Genomic DNA, 20,213 nt, shown 5'->3' on the forward strand with positions numbered 1-20,213 from the left:
CCAAAACACACTTATTGTGTCGTACGAGTCCCCCCCCCCCCCCCCAAGCCAAAGTCAGTCTTTTTCACATTGGTAGTGATGCTTGGTTTTCCCGTTCTTTCTTACTGTACCACATACATTCATGCGTGCTCCCAGTAAATGGTCACACAGCCCTGCAGAATTATACGAATTGAGAGTGTTAAATACCCCAGGGGCGGGCTCGTAGGAAGAGGGAGTGCTGACTTGAAGAAGACTACGCCCACCAGCCTGAATCTTGTCTGTACATTTGATTAAATGGTTTTTTAAAATATTAATCTCGAACACTCCCAAGTTTGTACTGTCACACATAGAATCATTGTTTAAAGTTTGCTTGTGGCAGATCGGTTGCTTATTGTTCAAATCAACATTGCAGTTCCTCTGCAGTTCCTCTGAATGCCAGTGGGTGGAGCCTCACGCGCATGGGTGAATATTAACCACATAGTCTTCCCCAACTATTTGGTCCGGGAAGAAGAATTTGGAAGACCGGAATCAAGATTTGACAGGAAGCTGCTAGTTAAGTTAAGGTCCACTTTACTGATGTACATCAGGCACTGTCCTAGTCCCGTCTCACAGCAGGGCAGCGTGGAGGAGTAGGGTTCTCTAGTGGTTGCAAGTCTCTGTGGCGCCTCGATTTGCGGAGCGCATGTCCGCTACACCACTGATAGCAGTTAATGACTATTGTTAACAGGACACTGTTACTCATTACTCATTTGCCATTGAAGCACACAGCCGAACAAATTTATAATCCTGTACACACACTATCTTCTGCCAACTGCTTCGCAAGCCTCGCTCCTCCAGCCACTGTGACGTTACCACCCATGCACAAATCTCGTGAACCGGACCCCTTGAATAACAATAATACACAAATGAACACTAAACTTAAGGTACCCCAATTTGATAGATTAACCCTCTCTATGGCACTCAAGAAAATACTTTAGTTGTGTGGGTGTGAGGATGTGGTTTTCTAAGAGAGAAGGACAAAAACATACCAAATTAATAAATGTTTAAGGCCCTTAAATTATAAAGATTAACATTCAGTGTTTCCTTGATTAATGAGTTTGTGGCCGTTTCGAAAGTCTCACTGCAGCGAGCTAATCACAGCACTAAGTGGTGGAGTGGGGGAAGCATACGCGAATGTGATCTCTTGCTCCAGCGTGTAGCCAGCCCCGGTGTTAACTCTCTCACACTCTCTCACACTGGTCACTGGAAGTTTGACAGTTTATGGCGAAAAACTCTCAGGATGTAAAAAAATAATTGTTGCTCTACATTAATATACCCTAGTCTTAAGGCTGGGTGATTAAATGATTGGGATTAGTACACAATGATAAATTTCCGGTTGATCACAGTTACCAGCTCAGGGTCCAAGATACTGTAATGGATATCAACTCTCAGGTCAGAGACCACAGAGCCTGGCCTACCCTACTTTCTAGTCCACTGAAAGAACCCCCAACATTCCTCTGTTCAACCAAGAAGAAAGCTGGATGTTGGTTTTCAATCACAGAGATACTCAACCAGATAAGACTTGTTCTTCTTCCCACCTAAAACCCAAGAACAAAGACTTCCCAGTAAGGACACACAAAAGACGGCCCCAAAAAGGTCTGCGTAGTCTGCTCAAGATCCACAGTTCACACTGTGGGATGAAGAGTGATTGGTGACTGTGCAACAGAGAACAGAACCACATCATCTGCAAAAAGCAGAGATGCAATACTGAGGCCACCAAACCTGACCCCCTCCACGCCTCGGCTGCACCTAGAAATTCTGTCCATAAAAGTTATGAACAGAATCGGTGACAAAGGGCAGCCTTGGTGGAGTCCAACCCTCATTGGAAATGAGTCCGACTTATTGCTTACGTTTGGGCCTGCCACGTCGGACCGGCATCTTCCCTCACCATCGGAGCCAACTCACCACCAGGTGGTGATCAGTTGACAGCTCCGCCCCTCTCTTCACCCGAGTGTCTAAGACATGTGGCCGCAAGTCCGATCACACTACCCCAAAGTCGATCATCGAACTGCGACCTAGGGTGTCCTGGTGCCAAGTGCACGTGTGGACACCCTTATGCTTGAACATGGTGTTCGTTATGGCCAATCTGTGACGAGCACAGAAGTCCAATAACAGAACACCGCTTGGGTTCTGATCAGGGGTGGGGGGGCGTTCCTCCCAAAAACGCCCTTCCAGGTCTCACTGTCATTGCCCACGTCAGCATTGAAGTTCCCCAGCAGAACGATGGAGTCCCCAGCGGGAGCGCTCTCCAGCACCCGCTCCAAGGACTCCAAAAAGGGTGGGTACTCTGAACTGCTGTTTGGTGCATAGGCACAAACAACAGTCAGGACCCGTCCCCCCACCCGAAGGCGGAGGGAGTCTACCCTCTCGTACACCGGGGTGAACCCCAACGTACAGGCGCCAAGCCGGGGGGCAATAAGTATACCCACACCTGCTCGGCGCCTCTCAGTGTGGGCAACTTCAGAGTGGAAGAGAGTCCAACCCCTCTCGAGAGGACTGGTACCAGAGCCCAAGCTGTGTGTGGAGGCGAGTCCGACTATATCTAGTCGGAACTTCTCGACCTCACACAACAGCTCGGGCTCCTTCCCTGCCAGAGAGGTGACATTCCACGTCCCTAGAGCCAGCTTCTGTAGCCAGGGATCGGATCGCCAAGGTCACACTGCACCCGACCCCAATGGCCCCCCCCAATGGTGGTGAGCCCATGGGAAGGGGGACCCACGTTACCCTTTCGGGCTGTGCCCGGCCGGCCACGAGGCGCTCACCTTCGAGCCCCACCACAAGGCCAGGCTCCAGTGGCCGCGTCCAAGGAAGGGAAAATGAAGTCCATTGTTTGTCGTCGTCATAAGGGGTCTTTGAGTATGTAAACAATATGGGCTTTCTAACTAGCGTTATAGCCGGGAGTAAGCAGCTCTGAAGAACATCATTGTCGGCAGAATAATAATACAGTGAAATAATACACTAATACTAGACAGCTGCACAGGGACCAGAATCGGAAACCGGAAATGAATTAGTACGTCACCGCTAGTCGGCTTCGTCACTTAAGAAAATGTGCCGAGCAGGTTAAAAGTACGTTAATATATTACATATTTATAATATAGGCAGTACGGTGAGGACTGGTTAGCACATCTGCCTCACAGTTCTGAGGACACTGGTTCAAATCCGGCCTCGCCTGTGTGGAGTTTGCATGTTCTCCCTGTGCCTGCGTGGGTTTTCTCCAGGTACTCAGTTTTCCTCCCACATCCCCAAAACATAGGTTAATTGAATACTCTAAATTGTCCGTAGGTATTAATGTGAGTGCAAATGGTTGTTTATATGTGCCCTGTGATTGGCTGGCAACCAGTTCAGGGTGTACCCTGCCTCCCGCCCGCAGTCAGCTTGGATAGGCTCCAGCATACCCACGACCCTAGTGAGAATATGCGGTGTAGAAAATGGATGGATATTTATAAGATAACCTTTATTATCCAACATTGGGAAAGTTTGCATTGTTTCGGCAGCAATAGAGGATACAAGAAATACAAAAATAGCATGCAAGTGAAAGACCTTTGGCTGCAAATGCGTCCGCCATTCCAAGGTTGATGCAATAAACACATTAAAATCACAAATATTGAAGCCGTAATTTACCAATGATTTAAATTATAGAGCAATGATGTAGTATGCAATTTTTATCCTATTACCATAATATACTGCAATAATTGTCCTGAAAGTGACTTTCTATAGGTTCATAGCCCTGAAATCGTAGCCATAACGGCAGTTTTCCGAATAATTGGCATTGTAATATCTTTCGCCTTTTGGTTTTCGGCCTTGGTTTCCTCATTTTTGTTTTCGGTCAAGAATTTTCATTTTCAGTACATCACTAGTATAAACACACCTTCCTGCTAAAGTTACAAGTTCCAGAGTAAAGTTCCTGCTGTGTGAAAGGGCCTTCTATGCCGCAAACTACATTTTAGGCATACATGTGTTACATCTGAGCAAAATTCATCCACAATCTTCATTTCAGATTCAGGACTGTTTTTTTAATAAAAAAGGCTCATGAGAAATTGATTTGTTTGCATTTTCAGGAGGTCTTGGATTGTCCAATACCATGTATGCACGACTAGCTGAAATAATCTCATTAGATGGCTCTATTGCAGTGACACTGGCTGCTCATCAAGCAATTGGACTGAAGGTAAAATTTAAATGTTGCATACCTCATAGTGACATTGTCATCTCATTTCTGTGAAATCCCAGAGAATTTGGGACACCATGTGGCCTGCAGTTTTTATTTTCTGACAGTAGTTCTGTGTTTTTAGGGTATACTAATTGCGGGGAATGAATCCCAGAAGAAGAAGTATCTGCCCAAATTAGCCTCAGGGGAACACATTGCTGCTTTTTGTTTGACTGAGGCTGGAAGGTAAAATCTTTTGAGCCTTGTTTCTAATTCTCTGTCTGTCTATTCTAGCTCAACTATTCTAGCTATTTCATCTGTTTAATCTAGCTATCCAGTCTATACCAGTGTACGCACACACACACACACACACACAATCATCAATTTTGAGAAAAGAAATTTAGGCCACTTTCCTGACAGCTTTAGTTAGCCTACGAATTATGATTTTGAATATAAATTTTATCATCAACAAACAAGTGTGAATTTGAGAAAATTGTCCTTTTTCCTCAGCGAGATTGTCCTTAAATTCCTTCTTAAAGATTATCTAACTGAATCATCTCAACACTTTTACTATAATTGAGAAGAACATCAATCAACATTTAATATTGTTTACAATTTACAATTTACATCTTTGTGTTGAAAAGCGTCACTCCTGTCAATCTCCACTTTCTTAATTTTATAATTTTATAAAATAAATATTCAAACCATAATTACGAATAACAATTATGTTTATAGTTAATACCTATGGGTGGGGGCCGCCCAAGCCTGTGCAACCTGTAGGCTGGTCACAAGCCCAGATAAATGCCGTGGGTTGCGTCAGGAAGGGCATTCGGCTTAAAACTTTCCCGAACAAATATGTGTATTCATCCAAAAAATTCCGTACCGGATCGGTCATGGCCCGGGTTAAAGCAAAGGAAATTTATTGACAGGGCGCATTTCATACACAAGGTAACTCAGTGTGCTGTACATGATTAAAAAGTATTGAAAAACAAAGGGGGAAAACAGCTTATAAACATTTAAAACAAAGAAAAATAAGAAAGATAATTTAAAAATGGAAATGCTCCAACCAGCGGTGAGGGATGCCGTCAAGCTGAAGAAGGAGTCCTATTGGGCCTTTTTGGCCTGTGGGACTCCTGGGGCAGCTGATAGGTACCGGCTGGCCAAGCAGAATGCAGATTTAGTGGTCGCTGACGCAAAAACTCGAGCGTGGGAAGAGTACGGTGAGGCCATGGAGAAGGACTTCCTGACGGCTTTGAGGAAATTATGGTCCACCATCCGGTGTCTCAGGAGGGGGAAGCAGTGCACCATCAACACTGTGTATAGTGGGGATGGGGCGCTGCTGACCTTGACTCGAGACGTTGTGAGTAGGTGGGGAGAATATTACGAAAACCTCCTCTATTCCACCGACACGCCTTCTTATGCCTCTGGATTGGCAGACTGGGATGGTGGTCCCCCTTTTTAACTTAGTTCCAACTACGAGAGATCACACTCCTCAGCCTACCTGGTAAAGTCTATTCAGGGGTACTGGAGAGGAGGGTCCGTCTGGAAGTCGAATCTCAGCTTCAGGAGGAGCAGTGCGGTTTTCGTCCTGGCCGTGGAACAGTGGACCAGCTCTACAACCTCTGCAGTGTCCTCGAGGGTGCATGGGAGTTTGCCCAACCAGTCTACATGGGTTTTGTGGACTTGGAGAAGGCGTTCAAGCGTGTCCTGTGGGGGTTATTTTGTGAATATGGGTTACCGAACCCAATGATATGGGCTGGTCGGTCCCTATATGACCAGTGTCAGAGTTTGGTTCGCATTGCCGGCAGTAAGTCTGATTTGTTTCCGGTGAGGTTTGGACTCCACCAAGGCTGCCCTTTGTCACCGATTCTGTTCATAATTTTTATTGACTGAACTTCTAGGCGCAGCCGAGGCGTAGAGGGAGTCAGGTTTGTTGACCTTAGTATTGCTTTTTGCAGACAATGTGGCAGACAAAATCAGCACCTCCAAGTCTGAGACCACGGTCCTCAATCGGAAAAGGGTGAAGTGCCCTCTCCGGGTTAGTGGAGGAGTTCAAGTATCTTGGGGTCTTGTTCACAAGTGACGGAAGAATGGAACGGGAGATCGACAGGCGGATTTGCAGAAGACTGGCTCAGCAAGGAAGCCCAACATTTCACCACGAGGTGGCGAGGACACATCGGACTTTTCCCCGCCGCAGGGTAGCCTGCCAGCGCGCCCTGAGCTACCCTTTTGGGTGCCCGGGCAAACTCGGTTGGGAAGAAAGCAGGGAGCGCACGCCCGCTCCGAGCGTCTTGCGATCAGTGACACCCCGGCTCCGGCCGCCCTGCCTGGGAACTTTCTTCCTGCTCCCCCCCCCCCCACCTCCCCACATTGGGGAGATCGACCAGCCTGCCTAAAATGTGTTCCACGCAATGTAAATCCAATTTGTGGTCTACTAAAAGTACAGATTAGTGCATATTTGGGTTTAAATTAATGAGAACAGGAACCCCCAGCTATATGCATTGTCATCCCTTGCTCATTCCCAACCTCACATCACAAGTCAGTCTCCTTTGCCAATGTTCGTCTGTCCTTTGTTTTGCTTTTAACTGCATTGTTCCCTTGTAGATTACCCTGATAGCTCTCTCTCTCTCTAATTTTTCTATAAAAAGTCACTACCTGTATCGTTTGTGTGTGTTTGGGTTCGACAACAGACCTCTGGTTATCGAGAACTCTTATCTAATTCCTGTGGCAACCTTCAGATTACGAGACATACAGGTTTTTAGTCACTTTCTCCTGACGTATTACAAAAAAGCGACATGGTGCCCCTTTACAAGATAAAATAATTTAATTTTACCGCTGAAACTTAAAATCACGCTCCTGCGTCACTTCGGCTTATTCTTTTCTCGTAAATGAATTCCATTTTTATCCAAACCAATATACGCTACATAGTGGTGCAGCGGCAGCCTATCTCTGTGTCACTTCGTTACCGTTGCAACGGAGCGTCCCGAGCACTTGCGAGCATGAGGAAACTTAAGATCAGCCCTCTAGCGAGACTACAGGAAGTCCTCGAGTTACGACGTACTCGACCTACAACGTACTCGACCTACAACGTTTCGACTTTACGACGCCCGTGTCTCATCCGCCATTTTGTCCCAGCACCATGGTGTTTCTGCTTAGCTAATGCATAGTGTTTGTCTGTGTTTGTGCGCCGGGAGTATCTCTGCCATTTTCGCCCTCCTTTTTTCACACTCTCAACACTAATGGTAAGTACAGCATCTTATTTTTTTATTTTAATGTATTTTAGTTTCTTTATGCGAAGTGTTAACCTTTCCTGCTACGGTCACCTGAACGTGGTCGAGAGACGCAGGGGTTAACTCCCTTCTCTCGTTGCACAGCTGAGCTGGGTGGCGGCAACAATAAAGGCACGGAGCAACGATTTGCTGCTTTAATGGCTTTATTAGCTCCTGTGCACATTCGTCAACGGGTCCCCCGCTAATCGCTACTCTTCCCCGGTCGCCGTCACTACACTTGCTACTGTACACACTCGCACCGGCACCACTCCTTCCTCCTTCACAGTCCCGCCGGACGAAGCCTGCGCAGTCCGTCTCACTCACACATCGACGCGCACGCCCACACACACTGAGCTCGCTGTCACAATCACGTGGGACAATACCCATAACAGAAGTATTTCGCTGTAAATTTAGACTTTTAACGGTGAAATCCGACTTACGCGGAAATTTGTGTTACGTCGCCAGCGTAGGAACGGAACTCGTTCGTAAATCGAGGACTTCCCATATAGCAAATGTATGGCATTATGTTATTTGGGTATCCGTGTTTTGTGGGCTGCTTGCTTTGAACTGTGGGCAGATTTCTGCCGTAAATTCTTGTTAAAAAGGCCTTCGGGGGTCGCGAAACCGGTCACGAATTCTGGGCATTTGTCCGATACCCATCCTTCCCCGTCTTATAACTTCTGGAGTAGCTAACCATACTAGTTATATGCCCGTTGCTGTTATGGGGAATCTTATTCTGAGCTTCACTGCATAAATAGGAGATTTGGGAAGTCCCTGGCCGTCTTAGTGGCGTTTTATACCAAGAATCCCTGTTGTTTGTCAGTCGACCTCTGAGCTAAAGTGTTAGCTCTTTGTGTTTGGAAAAAAAACACCCGTAATGGTCGTCATCTTTGCTTTGGGTGGGAATGCTCAAAAGCAGACTGCCATTTGGTAAATTTTTTTTACTAGAGGCTTTGTCTTTGTGGAAGACGTGACGTCATCGTGATGTCGCCACTTGTGTTCATTCCTTCATGGTTTTGAACCGTTGCACAGGCTTCGATTTGTCCTCGAGTGGCCCCTCTCGGACGCTCATACCATTACGCAGCTCCCAGTAAACCGGAAGCTATTGCTTGGCTGCTTCTCAGCCGCGAGGAACCTGTTAGCGAACACGCATCGAGACAGGGTGTCCCCTCTTGATCGCTGCTGGTGAAATAATAAACCTTAACTTGGCTACAGCACCACCAAGTGCTTTCTCCTGCTGGTTTTAAGATTTCATTGTGCGCTGATCTCCCTCGAGTGACGTGCAATCTTGCGTCACACGTCGCCTAGCAACAGACCATCCCTCGAGAGCACGGCTAACTTAGCCGCCTCAACCCTCGGTCGTGATAAAGTGCCCTTATTAATCTAAAAGCCTCCATTTTCGCTAGTTTTTCGAAACACCGAAGCCGCGATTGTTTGTTAAAGCTTTATGCCTGGTATTTTTAACCAGTTTTACAATGCAACGGTTACAACAAGCTTTGCCAACGAAAGGTGCTGCATTGCCAGCGCAGTAGCACCACCTTCCGTTCGCAGACGTTCCCTACACAACACAACTTGATTTAAACACTGCCTCACGTTAATAGTAAACAATTACTTAACGGTTTTGTTTCCGAACGGGAGCTATTAATTAATTGCTAGTTTAATTTTTAATCATTTCAGGTTTTCATTATTTTTTTTTCACAAAAAATACAAAATCTGATTTGATTTAAGTTTTTTTTTTTTTTTGAAAGTTCTTTTAAAATACATTTTTTTAAAATGTTTTTTTTTCTTCGAATTGTTTTTCTTTTTGTTTTTTGGGGGCTTTTCCCTCTGCCTCTTGCCCACAAGCTAGCCATACAATCAATTAATTAATTCACAAGCCCAAGTACATTTACGGCGGCGTTTCTGGGTGTTGTTGATAAATGGCGTTTGCTTTGCATACAAGAGTTTCAAGTTGCGCTTACGGATGTAGCGTCAAACTGTATTTACTGGCATTGGTTTTCTGAAGTGTTCCTGAGCCCATCTGGTGATATCCTTTACACATTGATGTTGGTTTTTGATGCAGTGCCGCCTGAGGGATCGATGGTCACGGGCATTCAATGTTGATTTTCGGCCTTGCCCCTTACATACAGTGATTTCGTGTTGCAGCTATAAAATTCAAAGTTATTGATTAGTTGCTAAAACAATAAAGTTTATTAGTTTGAACATTAAATATATCTGTCTTTGTAGTGTATTCAATTAAATATAGGTTGAACATGATTTGCAAATCATTGTATTCTGTTTTTATTTATGTTTAACACAACGTCCCAACTTCATTGGAATTGGGGTTGTATAAAATATGACTAAATACTGCCACTTTGTAGTACAATACGTTTCCTTTTGCACAACAGCTAAACAGTGAATTTGGTTTTCAGTTCTGACCTCAACGTCACACCAAGACATGGAGGGGGTGTGTTGATTTTGGGGATGGAAAAAGTGGCGTTCCAAAGGCAATGAGGTCTTTTAAATTGCTCCAAAATGGATTGATGATATTGGAAATGACTGCAAGTTTATTTTTCTTGAGCAAAAAAATACATAAAATTAACTTGTTAGTGACACATTGACAATTAAGACCCCATACATCCTTGAGCAATGTCCCCCACTGGCGCTGTTAACCTGGAGGGAAAACAAAGTGGAAAGCACAGAGCCTATAACCGAAAGTGGGACTTTGAATCTTACAGAAGAGGCAGAAACATGACCTACAAAAGTAGAAGTAGAAGCATGCAGATGGATATCATCTTGTACAGACGATGTCATCTGAAGGAAGTAACTGACTGTGATAGTGGTATGGGAGAGTGTAGTTAGACCGCATAGGATGGTGGTTTGTAAGATGACTCTGGTAGTGGTGAGGAAGATTAAGAAAACAAATCCAGAGCAGAGAACCATGTGGTGAAAGATGAGAAAGAAAGAGTGTTGTGCAGCATTTCATAAAGAGGTGAGAGAGGTTCTCGGTGGGCAGGAGGAGCGTCCAGAAGACTGGACCACGACAGCCAAGGTGATCAGAGAGACAGGCAGGAGGGTACTTGGTGCATCTTTTTTTAAGAAAGGGGTGAAAGGAGACTTGGTGGTGGAACCTTAAAGTGCAGAAAAACATACAAGAAAAAGTGATTAGCTAAGATGAAGTGAGACTGATAGGACTGGGGAGAGGAGACAAGAATACACGGAGATGCGACGTAGGGCGAAGGTAGAGGTGGCAAAGACCAAAGAAGAGTCATATGATGACATCTATGCCAGGTTGGACAGTAAAGAAGGAGATTAATGTAATAAACAAATAATATAATACAGGTTGGCCAGACAGAAGGATGGAGATGGGAAGTAGACTTTTACACCAAATTTATCGGTATCGGCCGCTAATTAGCATTTTATGCTGATCGGCTTTGTCACAATTCGTCGATCCGATCAATGATTTCATTGATCGACTCCGCAAAAGACATTTACTCTGCGTCTCTATCGTGTACAGTATATTTGAATCCAAAAGCTAGTTTATTTTTAGCCTTGTCACGTGTCTTTTGACGTAGTACTGTAAATATCTGACCACCAATCAAGTTATTTTTAAAAAACATGTCGGCGGTGTGGAATACACAACACGTCTGAGACAGACAACACGCAATGCATGGATCAGACGACAAGACAAATTTTGTCTTTCACGATTGTCAGACGACTGCAATAAAATCTTGTAGTCCGATACCACCACATACTGTCTTTTACAATCACTGGGCTTTATCTTGTCAACTCAAACGCGACTGGATACGCTCGCTACAACAACAATGGATTGCGCCATGTGTATTACAAGAACAAAATGGGGAAAAACGTGTGCTGGTGGTCACCGGTGCACGGGAGAGGACTTTAATTCAAGGATTGCTTGAGTTATGTTCAAATACTTTTAATACGATACGGCTCTCGCAAGCAGGCAACAACGCGTAATGTAGCCTTGCAAGTGAGTGCTAGCACTAACGGTTGTACATTAACATGCCAGAGTTCTGTCGAATCACCCTCTAAAGTTTTGGTGTGTGTGATCCATCATCCATTTTCTTCAGCTTATCTGAGGTCGGGTCGCGGGGTCAGCAGCTTTAGCAGGGACGCCCAGACTGCCCTTTCCCCAGCCTCTTCATCCAGCTCTTCCGGGGGGGGATCCCCGAGGCGTTCCGAGGCCAGCTGGGAGACTAAAGGCTTCTTTATACTTGCGCGGACAGCGACCGCGCTGATGTCACTGCGGCTGTCCCGCGCGTAGTTTGCCTTTATACTCGAGCGGCTGGTATTGGGTAGGACACCACTGGGTGGAGTTTCATCTGCATTTTTTAAAATTTATTTATATATATTTTTTAACCCATTTCCGGTAGCCGTTTTTACTTTCCTTTCAGTAACAAGGAACAAAGCAACAACAATGGCGACCGCGACATTACAAATGGACTGAGATGACCAGATGATACGTTTAATTATGCTGCAAAATCGATCAAGAAGACAGCGACGTAGATGGTATGTAGAACCAAAGGGCACGCTGGTACGTCATCACAGCATGTGACTTAAACAGACCAATCACGAGAGATGATCTCCGCGGCGTTCGACGCGCAGCAACAATTTTTGTCGGGTGCGCAGCAAGCTACGCAGAGGTGCTGCACGGGGCAATTCGTCGGTCACGTGATGCAATGCGGGCGTTATCGGCCGCGCCACCGCGGGATTATAAAGAGGCCTAAAGTCTCTCCAGCGTGTCCTGGGCTGTCCCGGGGGTCTCCTCCCGGAACGTGCCTGGAACACATTACCAGGGAGGCGCCCAGAAGGCATCCTAAGCAGATGCCCGAGCCACCTCATCTGGCTCCTCTCAATGCGGAGGAGCAGTGGCTTTGCTCTGAGCCCCTCCCGGATGACCGAGCTTCTCATCCTATACCTAAGGGAGAGCCCGGACACCCTGCAGAGGAAACCCATTTCGACCCACAGCTCGTGACCATAGGTGAGGGTAGAAACGTAGCTCGACCAGTAAATTGAGAGCTTCGCCTTTCGGCTTCGCTCCTTCTTCACCATAACGGACCGAGACAAAATCCGCATCACTGGAGACACTGCACCGATCCGCCCGTCAATCTCCCGTTCCATTCTTCCCTCACTCGTTAACAAGACCCCAAGATACTTGAACTCCTCCACTTGGGGCAGGATCTCATCCCTGACCTGGAGAGGGCATGCCACCCTTTTGCAACTGAGGACCTTGTTCTCAGATTTGGAGGTGCTGATTTTCATCCCAGTCGCTTGACACTCCAGTGAGAGTTGGAGATCACGGCTGGATGAAGCCAACAGAGCCACATCATCTGCAGCGCCTAGAAATTCGGTCCATAAAAGTTAACAGAATCGGTGGCAGAAAGGGCAGCGTTGGCGGAGTCCGACCATCAACGGAAACGAGTCCGACTTACTGCCGGCAATGCAGACCAAACTCTGACACTGGTCGTACGGGGACCTAACAGCCCGTATCAGGGGGTTCAGTACCCCATACTCCTGACGCACCCCCCCACAGACTTCCCCAAGGGACCCGGTCGAACGCCTTCCCCAAGTCCACATAACACATGTAGACTGGTTGGGCGAACTCCCATGCACCCTCGTGGAAACTGCCGAGGGTGTAGAGCTGGTCCACGGCCAGGACGAAAACCACACTGCTGCACCTGAATCTGAGATTTGACTTCCCGGCGGAACCTCCTCTCCAGCACCCCTGAATAGACCTTACCAGGGAGGCTGAAGGGGGACCACCACCCCAGTCTGCCAATCCAAAGGCACTGTCCCCGATGTCCACACGATGTTGCAGAGGCGTCTACCTGGACAGCCCAACGACATCCAGAAACTCAGGGCGAATCTCATCCACCCCCGGGGCTTTGCCACCAAGGAGCTTTTTAACCACTTTGGCGACCACAACCCAAGAGATAGGAGAGCCCGCCTCAGAGACCCCAGACTCATGGGACTTCCTCATGGGAAGTGGAATTGAGGAGGTCTTCGAAGTATTCTCCCCACCGACTCACAACGTCCCAAGTCGGGGTCAGCAGTGCTCCATCCCCACTATACACAGTGTTGATGGTGCACCTTTTCCCCCTCCTGAGACACCAGATGGTTGACCAGAATTTCTTCAAAGCTGTCCGGAATCCTTTTTCCATGACCTCACTGAACTCCTTCCACGCCTGAGGTTTTGCTTCAGCAACCGCCAAAGCTGCGTTCCACTTGACTAGCCGGTACCCATCAGCTGCCTCAGGAGTCCCACAGGCCAAAAAGGCCCGATAGGACTCCTTCAGCTTGACGGCATCCCTCACCAATGGTGTCCACCAATGGGTTCGGGGATTGCCACCACGACAGGCACCGACCACCTTACGGCCACAGCGTCGGTCGCCCGCCTCAGCAATGGAGGCGCAGAACATGGTCCAAAGAAAATGAGCAAAGTTCTGTCGGAGGTGGGAGTTGAAACTCCTTCTGACGGGATTCTGCCAGACTTTCCCAGCAGACCCTCACAATACGTTTGGGCCTGCCAGTGCACGTGTGGACACCCTTATGCTTGAACATGGTGTTTGTCATTGACAATCCGTGGTGAGCACAGAAGTCTAATAACAGAACATCACTCGGGTTCTGATCGGGGTGGGTGCTCCTCCCAATCATGCCCTTCCAGGTCTCACTGTCATTGCCCACGTGAGCATTGAAGTCCCCCAGCAGAACGATGGAGTCCCCAGCGGGAGTGCTCTCCAGCACCCCCTCCAAAGACTCCAAAAAGGGTGGGTACTCTAAACTGCTGTTTGGTGCATAGGCACAAACAACAGTCAGGACCCATCCCCCCACCCAAAGGCGGTGGGAGGCTTCCCTCCCGTCCACCGGGGTGAACCCCAACATACAGGCCCGAGCCGGGAGCAATCAGTATTCCCACACCTGCTCGGCGCCTCTCACCGTGGGCAACTCCAGAGGGGAAGAGAGTCCAACCCCTTTCAAGAAGACTGGTATCAGAGCCCAAGCCGTGTGTGGAGGCGAGCCCGACTATATCTCGTTGGAACTTCTTGACCTCACACACCAGCTCGGGCTCCTTCTCTGCCAGAGAGGGGACATTCCACGTCCCTAGAGCCAGGTTCTGTAGCCGGGGATCGGATCGCCAAGGTCTCTGCCTTCGCCAACCGCCCAGCTCACACTGTACCCGACCCCTATGGCCCCTCCCACAGGTGGAGAGCCCATGGGCAGGGGGACCCATTTTACCCTTTCGGGCTGTGCCCGGCCGGGCCCCAAGGGTGCAGGCACCAGGCGCTCGCCTTTTGAGTCCCACCTCCAGGCCTGGCTCCAGAGGGGGGCCCTGGTGACCCGCGTCTGGGCAAGGGAAACCTAAATCCATTCAAAATATTCATCATAGGGGTCTTTTTGCCGTGCTTTGTCTGGTCCCTCACCGAGGACCTGTTTGCCATGGGTGACCCTACCAGGTGCGTGAAGCCCCAGACAGCTTAGCTCCTAGGATTGGGACACACAAAGCCCTCTACCACGTTAAGGTGACGGCTCCAGGAGGGGTTGGTGTGTGAAGTAATTTAATTACAGTAAGTTTGCACCCATTATTTCTGTCAAGTTGTAATGTTGGTTTGAACCTTCTGATTAGCATACATGACCTGAATAGAGAATACTTTTGAAGATGCTCAGTATACAGTACACAAGTATACACAGTAAAGGAACAAGTCATTTAGACGCATTGCTCCATCCTGTGATCGGATCAGCTTGCTAAAGCTCTTTTTTTTTCAAGGACAAGTCTTGTCGTGTCTAAGAATGATTCAGTCAACGATTGAAGGTTCACCTGTGACAAATACTGTAAATAGCACATTCCAAGGTATGTATAAAAATATAAGCACACTAGACCTTTATCTGGTGTTAACCTGACCTCTGACAATATGCCAAAGATTCAACCACAGACTAAAGTCGTGATTATCAAGAGTCTGAAGACCAAATCTACTGCTGAGGTGTCAGCCATCTTAATGTATCCAAACATCAAGTGGAGAGAATTAAATATAGATTTGAAGAAACTGGTGATGTCCATTACAAGGCCAGGTTAGGTAGACCCTGTAAGACATCTGTTCAAGAAGACTGTTTGACCAGCATTCTTTGAAAAGTAGCGGAGCTGGTCACCAGGTTGTCGAATTCTCTCATGCAGTGGTCTCCATGGACAAATTAGTACTCAAAAACCACCATTAAACAAAAGACAATACTATTGTGTTTGACAAGGCCACAGCCTGCAGAAAGGACGGACAGTGGAAAAGCGGCAGAAATTGATTTTTCTAATGAATCATCAATTGCCTTCCAATTGCCACAAATATAGCAGAAAACTTGTTGGAACCCACATGGACCCAAGATTCACTCAGAAAACAGTTATGTTTGGTGGTGGAAAAATCATGGTTTGGGGTTACATCCAGTATGGGGGTGTGCGAGAGTCCAGTGGATGGTCACATCAACAGCCGAAGAATGAAGAATGTTTGACCCAAGGGTAGCATATACAGGCTGAACAGAAGGGGTCCAAGAACTGACGCTTGAGGGACCCCATAGGTCATTGCCATTCGATGAGACTGAACACTTCCAGTGGTTACAAAATAACTCATTTCCTCCAGGTCGGACCTGAGCCATTTAAGAACTGTTCCATTTAGTCCTACCCACGTTTCCAACCTGTTCAGCAATATATTATGATCTACTGTATCAAAAGCCGCACTGCGGTCCAACAAGATGAGAATTGACACCTTTCCCGAGCCAGTATTCAACCTTCATTTCATTCATCATTTAGCACTTTAAGCTGATTTTGTACTGCGATGAGTTTGAAAACCTGATTGAAATTTGTCAAAAAGTCAATTTAAGTTCAAGTAATTCCTGTTGTTTTAAAATAAATTTCTCGACAAACTTGGCTATGAATGAGAGGTTTGAGATTGGTCTATAGCTTGCTAACATGGAAGCGTCCAGCGCGGAGGTGGAGACAGGCTTGAGCAACGAGACGTGGAAGGTTGGGTGAAACTTTAAGGACTGTGGAAGCTTCAACTGGACGGAAGTGGGATTGACGATTTTGGTAATTGGGAAAGGGCCAATGAAGTGGGGAGTGATTTTATGGGATTCAGTTTGAAGCGGGAGGTCGTGAGAAGAAAGCCAGACAGATTGGCCCACCTTGTATTCGGGTGTTGGGGAGCGATAACGGTCCGTGAGCTGTTTATTGTGTGCGGCGGACCGCGTCAACGCCGCACGGACGTCTTTCCACACTGCCTGGACTCTATGGAGATGATCCTTGACTGCGGGGACTGCCACTGCCTCCTCCTGTTCTTATGGTGGTTGGTAACCATAACAAGCCATGAATGGGGACATACCGGTAGCGGAACTGGTGAGGGAGTTGTGGGCGTCGTCAATCGACGGGAGGAATGAGCTCCAGGAGGAGGGGTTGCGTGCGGCAACACAACGGAGGGCTGATTCTAGGGATTGGTTTGCCCGGTCCGTCTGGCCGTTGGTCTGGGGATGATATCCTGACGACAAGCTGGCTGCTGCGCCCACCGCTTTACAGAATTCCTTCCATACCAGGGATGATAACTGAGGACCTCTGTCAGAGACAATATCGACGGTAATACCGTGGAGTCCAAAGACATGCTAATTAAAATTGCAATCAATCATGGAAATTCATAAAAGCAACTGTAATTGAATTACAAATTTTCTCCCAATAATGTAATGGATTACAATTACATACATTTTGTAATTAAATTACATAATTGCTTTACATGTAATTAGTTACTCCCCCAACACTCGTCTTACCATGTACAGTATTAAGTGTCGAGGGTAAACTGTCATCAGTCGGTTCCACTTGTTAAGCTTAATTGCTGCGATTCATAGCTTTCGACTAGCCTCAGGTTTGTTTGGTATGTGGGTAAAGGACTTTCGATAAATCTTATCAAATCTTTTTAAACAGCCGATAGTTATTATATTAACGAAAATGACAACCCCTTCATAAATGCTTTCATGATCATTTTTACAATCAAGCTTATAACGTGATATTTACTGTTACTGTGTAGGGATTCAATTTATACCGTGATACGAAGTTTTGGTTATATCGCCCAGCCCCGGGCAGAGGTTTTTAATCCAGTTGGATAGTCAAGTGGTGTTCAACAAGTTTCATATCCCAAAAAGGGGGCCCTGCAAAAGAGGTTGGGAACCACTGAGTTAAATCAATCCATACATTGCTAAATTCGTTCATTTGTAACTTAAAAAGATCACTTGCCTGCCAGTAAATTTGGGATGATTTTCACTTTCTTCTGAGTATGTAGTTGTCACTCTACATTTGGTTTTGCAACAGCAATGATGAATTTGATCTTTTCAGTGGAAGTGACGCAGCCTCCATTCAGACGCGAGCAACATTGTCAGATGATGGAAAACATTACCTTCTCAATGGATCAAAGGTAAAACGATTCTACTCTGCATGTGTTTGGTAATTTGTTAATCATATAAATCACAATGTCTGTTGATCAGATTTGGATTTCAAACGGTGGAATGGCTGACATCATGACTGTGTTTGCACGGACTGAGGTAGTTGTCAATGACATGAAGAAAGACAAGATTTCTGCGTTTCTTGTTGAGAGAGCTTTTGGAGGCATTACTTCTGGAAAACCTGAGGACAAACTTGGCATCAGAGGATCCAACAGTAAGACTGCTTGCGAACTTTGTTGTGGTCTTGGTCAAATGTATTTTTATCGACTGTATGTTTGAATTCACTATTTTACTTTATGGTACTTTTTCAGCTTGTGAAGTGTCATTTGACAATGTTCCAGTGCCGCTGGAAAATATTATTGGACAAATAGGGGATGGATTCAAGGTAATCTTTCACCTGCCTTGTCAAAGGGCTTATTTCGCTTTATGCTTAACTTTTTTGGTTTTGTTGAAAAGATCGCCATGAATATACTCAACTCTGGAAGATTCAGCATGGGAAGTTCTTCAGCTGGAATGATTAAAAAAATCATTGGTAATACAACTAATATATTGGATTTACAGTGGTACCTTGATTTACGAGTTTGTTCCGTGACGATGTTCATAACTCAAAAAACTGTATCTTAAAGGGGACACATTTTGGCAAATGGATGTAATATCTCTATGGTGCCTCAGTGAACCTGAAATATAAATTAGTCGTCCACGCATTCCTAAATTCCAGACGTTTTTCTGCCGAGGACTGAAATCAGGTCATTCGAATTTCTCAACCTTATTTACGTCACTAGGGAAGAGCTCCACCTTCCCTTTCCGCTACCGAGCCAGTGTGCGCTCACGAATGGGTCTTCTACACGGAGGCAACCAATCAGAGGAAAGGGGGCGGTCTTAGCCAAATATGGACAAAGCGGATACAAAACTAGGTCAAACAGGAGTAGCTGTCAGAGGGGGCTTTTCTGGACACTCGTATGACAAAGCCAAGGTTTTTTTTGCAATGAAACGGACACTTTTATACTAAGTACATGTTTGAGAGTCACTCTATGGGGTCTAAATAGCCAAAATATGGGAGCTTTAAATCATCTTTCTCAAATTAAATTAATAGAAATGCCATTAATCACCGGGGTCACCCTCTGGAGCCAGGCCTGGAGGTGGGGCTCAAAGGCAAGCGCCTGGTGGCCGGGCCTGCACCCACCTGTGGGAGGGGCCATACGGGTCAGGTGCAGTGTGTGCTGGGTGGTGGCCAAAGGCAGGAACCTTGGCAAACCGATCTCCGGCTACAGAAGCTGGCTCTAGCGACATGGAACATCACCTCTCTGGCAGGGAACGAGCCTGAGCTGGTGTGTGAGGTCGAAAAGTTCCGACTAGATATAGTCGGGCTCGCCGCCACACACAGCCTGGTACCAATCCTCTCGAGAGGGATTGGACTCGCTTCCACTCTGGAGTTTATCACGATGAGAGGTGCCGAGCATGTGTGGGTATACTTATTGCCCCCCTGCTCGGCGCATGTACATTAGCGTTCCCCCCGTTGGATGAGAGGGTAGCTCCCTCCGTCTTTAGGTAGGGGGACGGGCCCTTACTGTTGTTTGTTCCTATGCACCAAACAGCAGTTTAGAGTACCCACCCTACCCTGGGGACTCCATCGTTCTCCTGGGGGACTTCAATGCTCACGTGAGCAATGACAGTGAGACCAAGCGGAATGCAGCTTTGGTGGTTGCAGAGGCAAAAACTCGGGCATGGGAGGAGTTCAGTGAGGCCATGGAGAAAGACTTCCGGACACCTTAGAGGAAGTTCTGGTCTACCATCTGGCGTCTTTGTGCTTTTTGAGACAGATAAAACTCAAGCTATTTGCAGTCTGTGCAACACTGCAGTGACTCATGGGGAAGCATCTACAAAAAATTTTAACATGACTAATTTAATCAGGCACGGGCATGTGAAACACGAGGAGCATGTCAAGTCGAAGAAACGGAGCTTGAAAAAAAGAAAAGCGAACAACGACACGGACGCCGACGCAAACAACGCTAAAAGTACCCGTCCGTATAGTTGTGACTCAGGGTGGGAATAGATATTTTATCAATATCAATGCCTTTGTCGATTCTGCTTATCGATTGAATCCCTTCTCAATTCTCTTCACGGTTCCTGAGTAGTTTTATGAGCACACCACACCAAAGCAACCATTTTATTTTATTTCAAAATTATGTCTGCACAAGACTTTTTATAGCAAATAACAAAGCATGGTCCAACGTTAAAGGTCAGATGACAGATGTTATGGGGTCAGTTAAAATTCATATTTGCATTGTTTATCCATCCATTTCCTATACCGCGTA

General features: G+C 46.6%; 1 protein-coding gene across 6 annotated transcripts in view; it reads left to right on the forward strand.

The window, feature by feature from the left end:
* acad9 (acyl-CoA dehydrogenase family, member 9) overlaps positions 1-20,213 on the forward strand; it is a 77,633-nt gene that overhangs the window by 11,620 nt on the left and 45,800 nt on the right. For 5 of the 6 annotated variants that reach the window (XM_061784612.1, XM_061784610.1, XM_061784607.1 and 2 more), the window contains 6 exons: positions 4,077-4,183; positions 4,308-4,408; positions 17,792-17,870; positions 17,941-18,112; positions 18,210-18,283; positions 18,355-18,430. In XM_061784612.1, the coding sequence (XP_061640596.1) occupies positions 4,077-4,183; positions 4,308-4,408; positions 17,792-17,870; positions 17,941-18,112; positions 18,210-18,283; positions 18,355-18,430 (609 nt within the window). Of the gene's footprint in view, positions 1-4,076; positions 4,184-4,307; positions 4,409-16,274; positions 17,042-17,791; positions 17,871-17,940; positions 18,113-18,209; positions 18,284-18,354; positions 18,431-20,213 lie in introns of those variants that run through there. The other variant, XM_061784611.1, reaches the window with a different exon arrangement.

The sequence above is a fragment of the Phyllopteryx taeniolatus genome, chromosome 9 (genome assembly GCF_024500385.1).
Source record: "Phyllopteryx taeniolatus isolate TA_2022b chromosome 9, UOR_Ptae_1.2, whole genome shotgun sequence".
Classification (NCBI taxonomy): domain Eukaryota; kingdom Metazoa; phylum Chordata; class Actinopteri; order Syngnathiformes; family Syngnathidae; genus Phyllopteryx; species Phyllopteryx taeniolatus.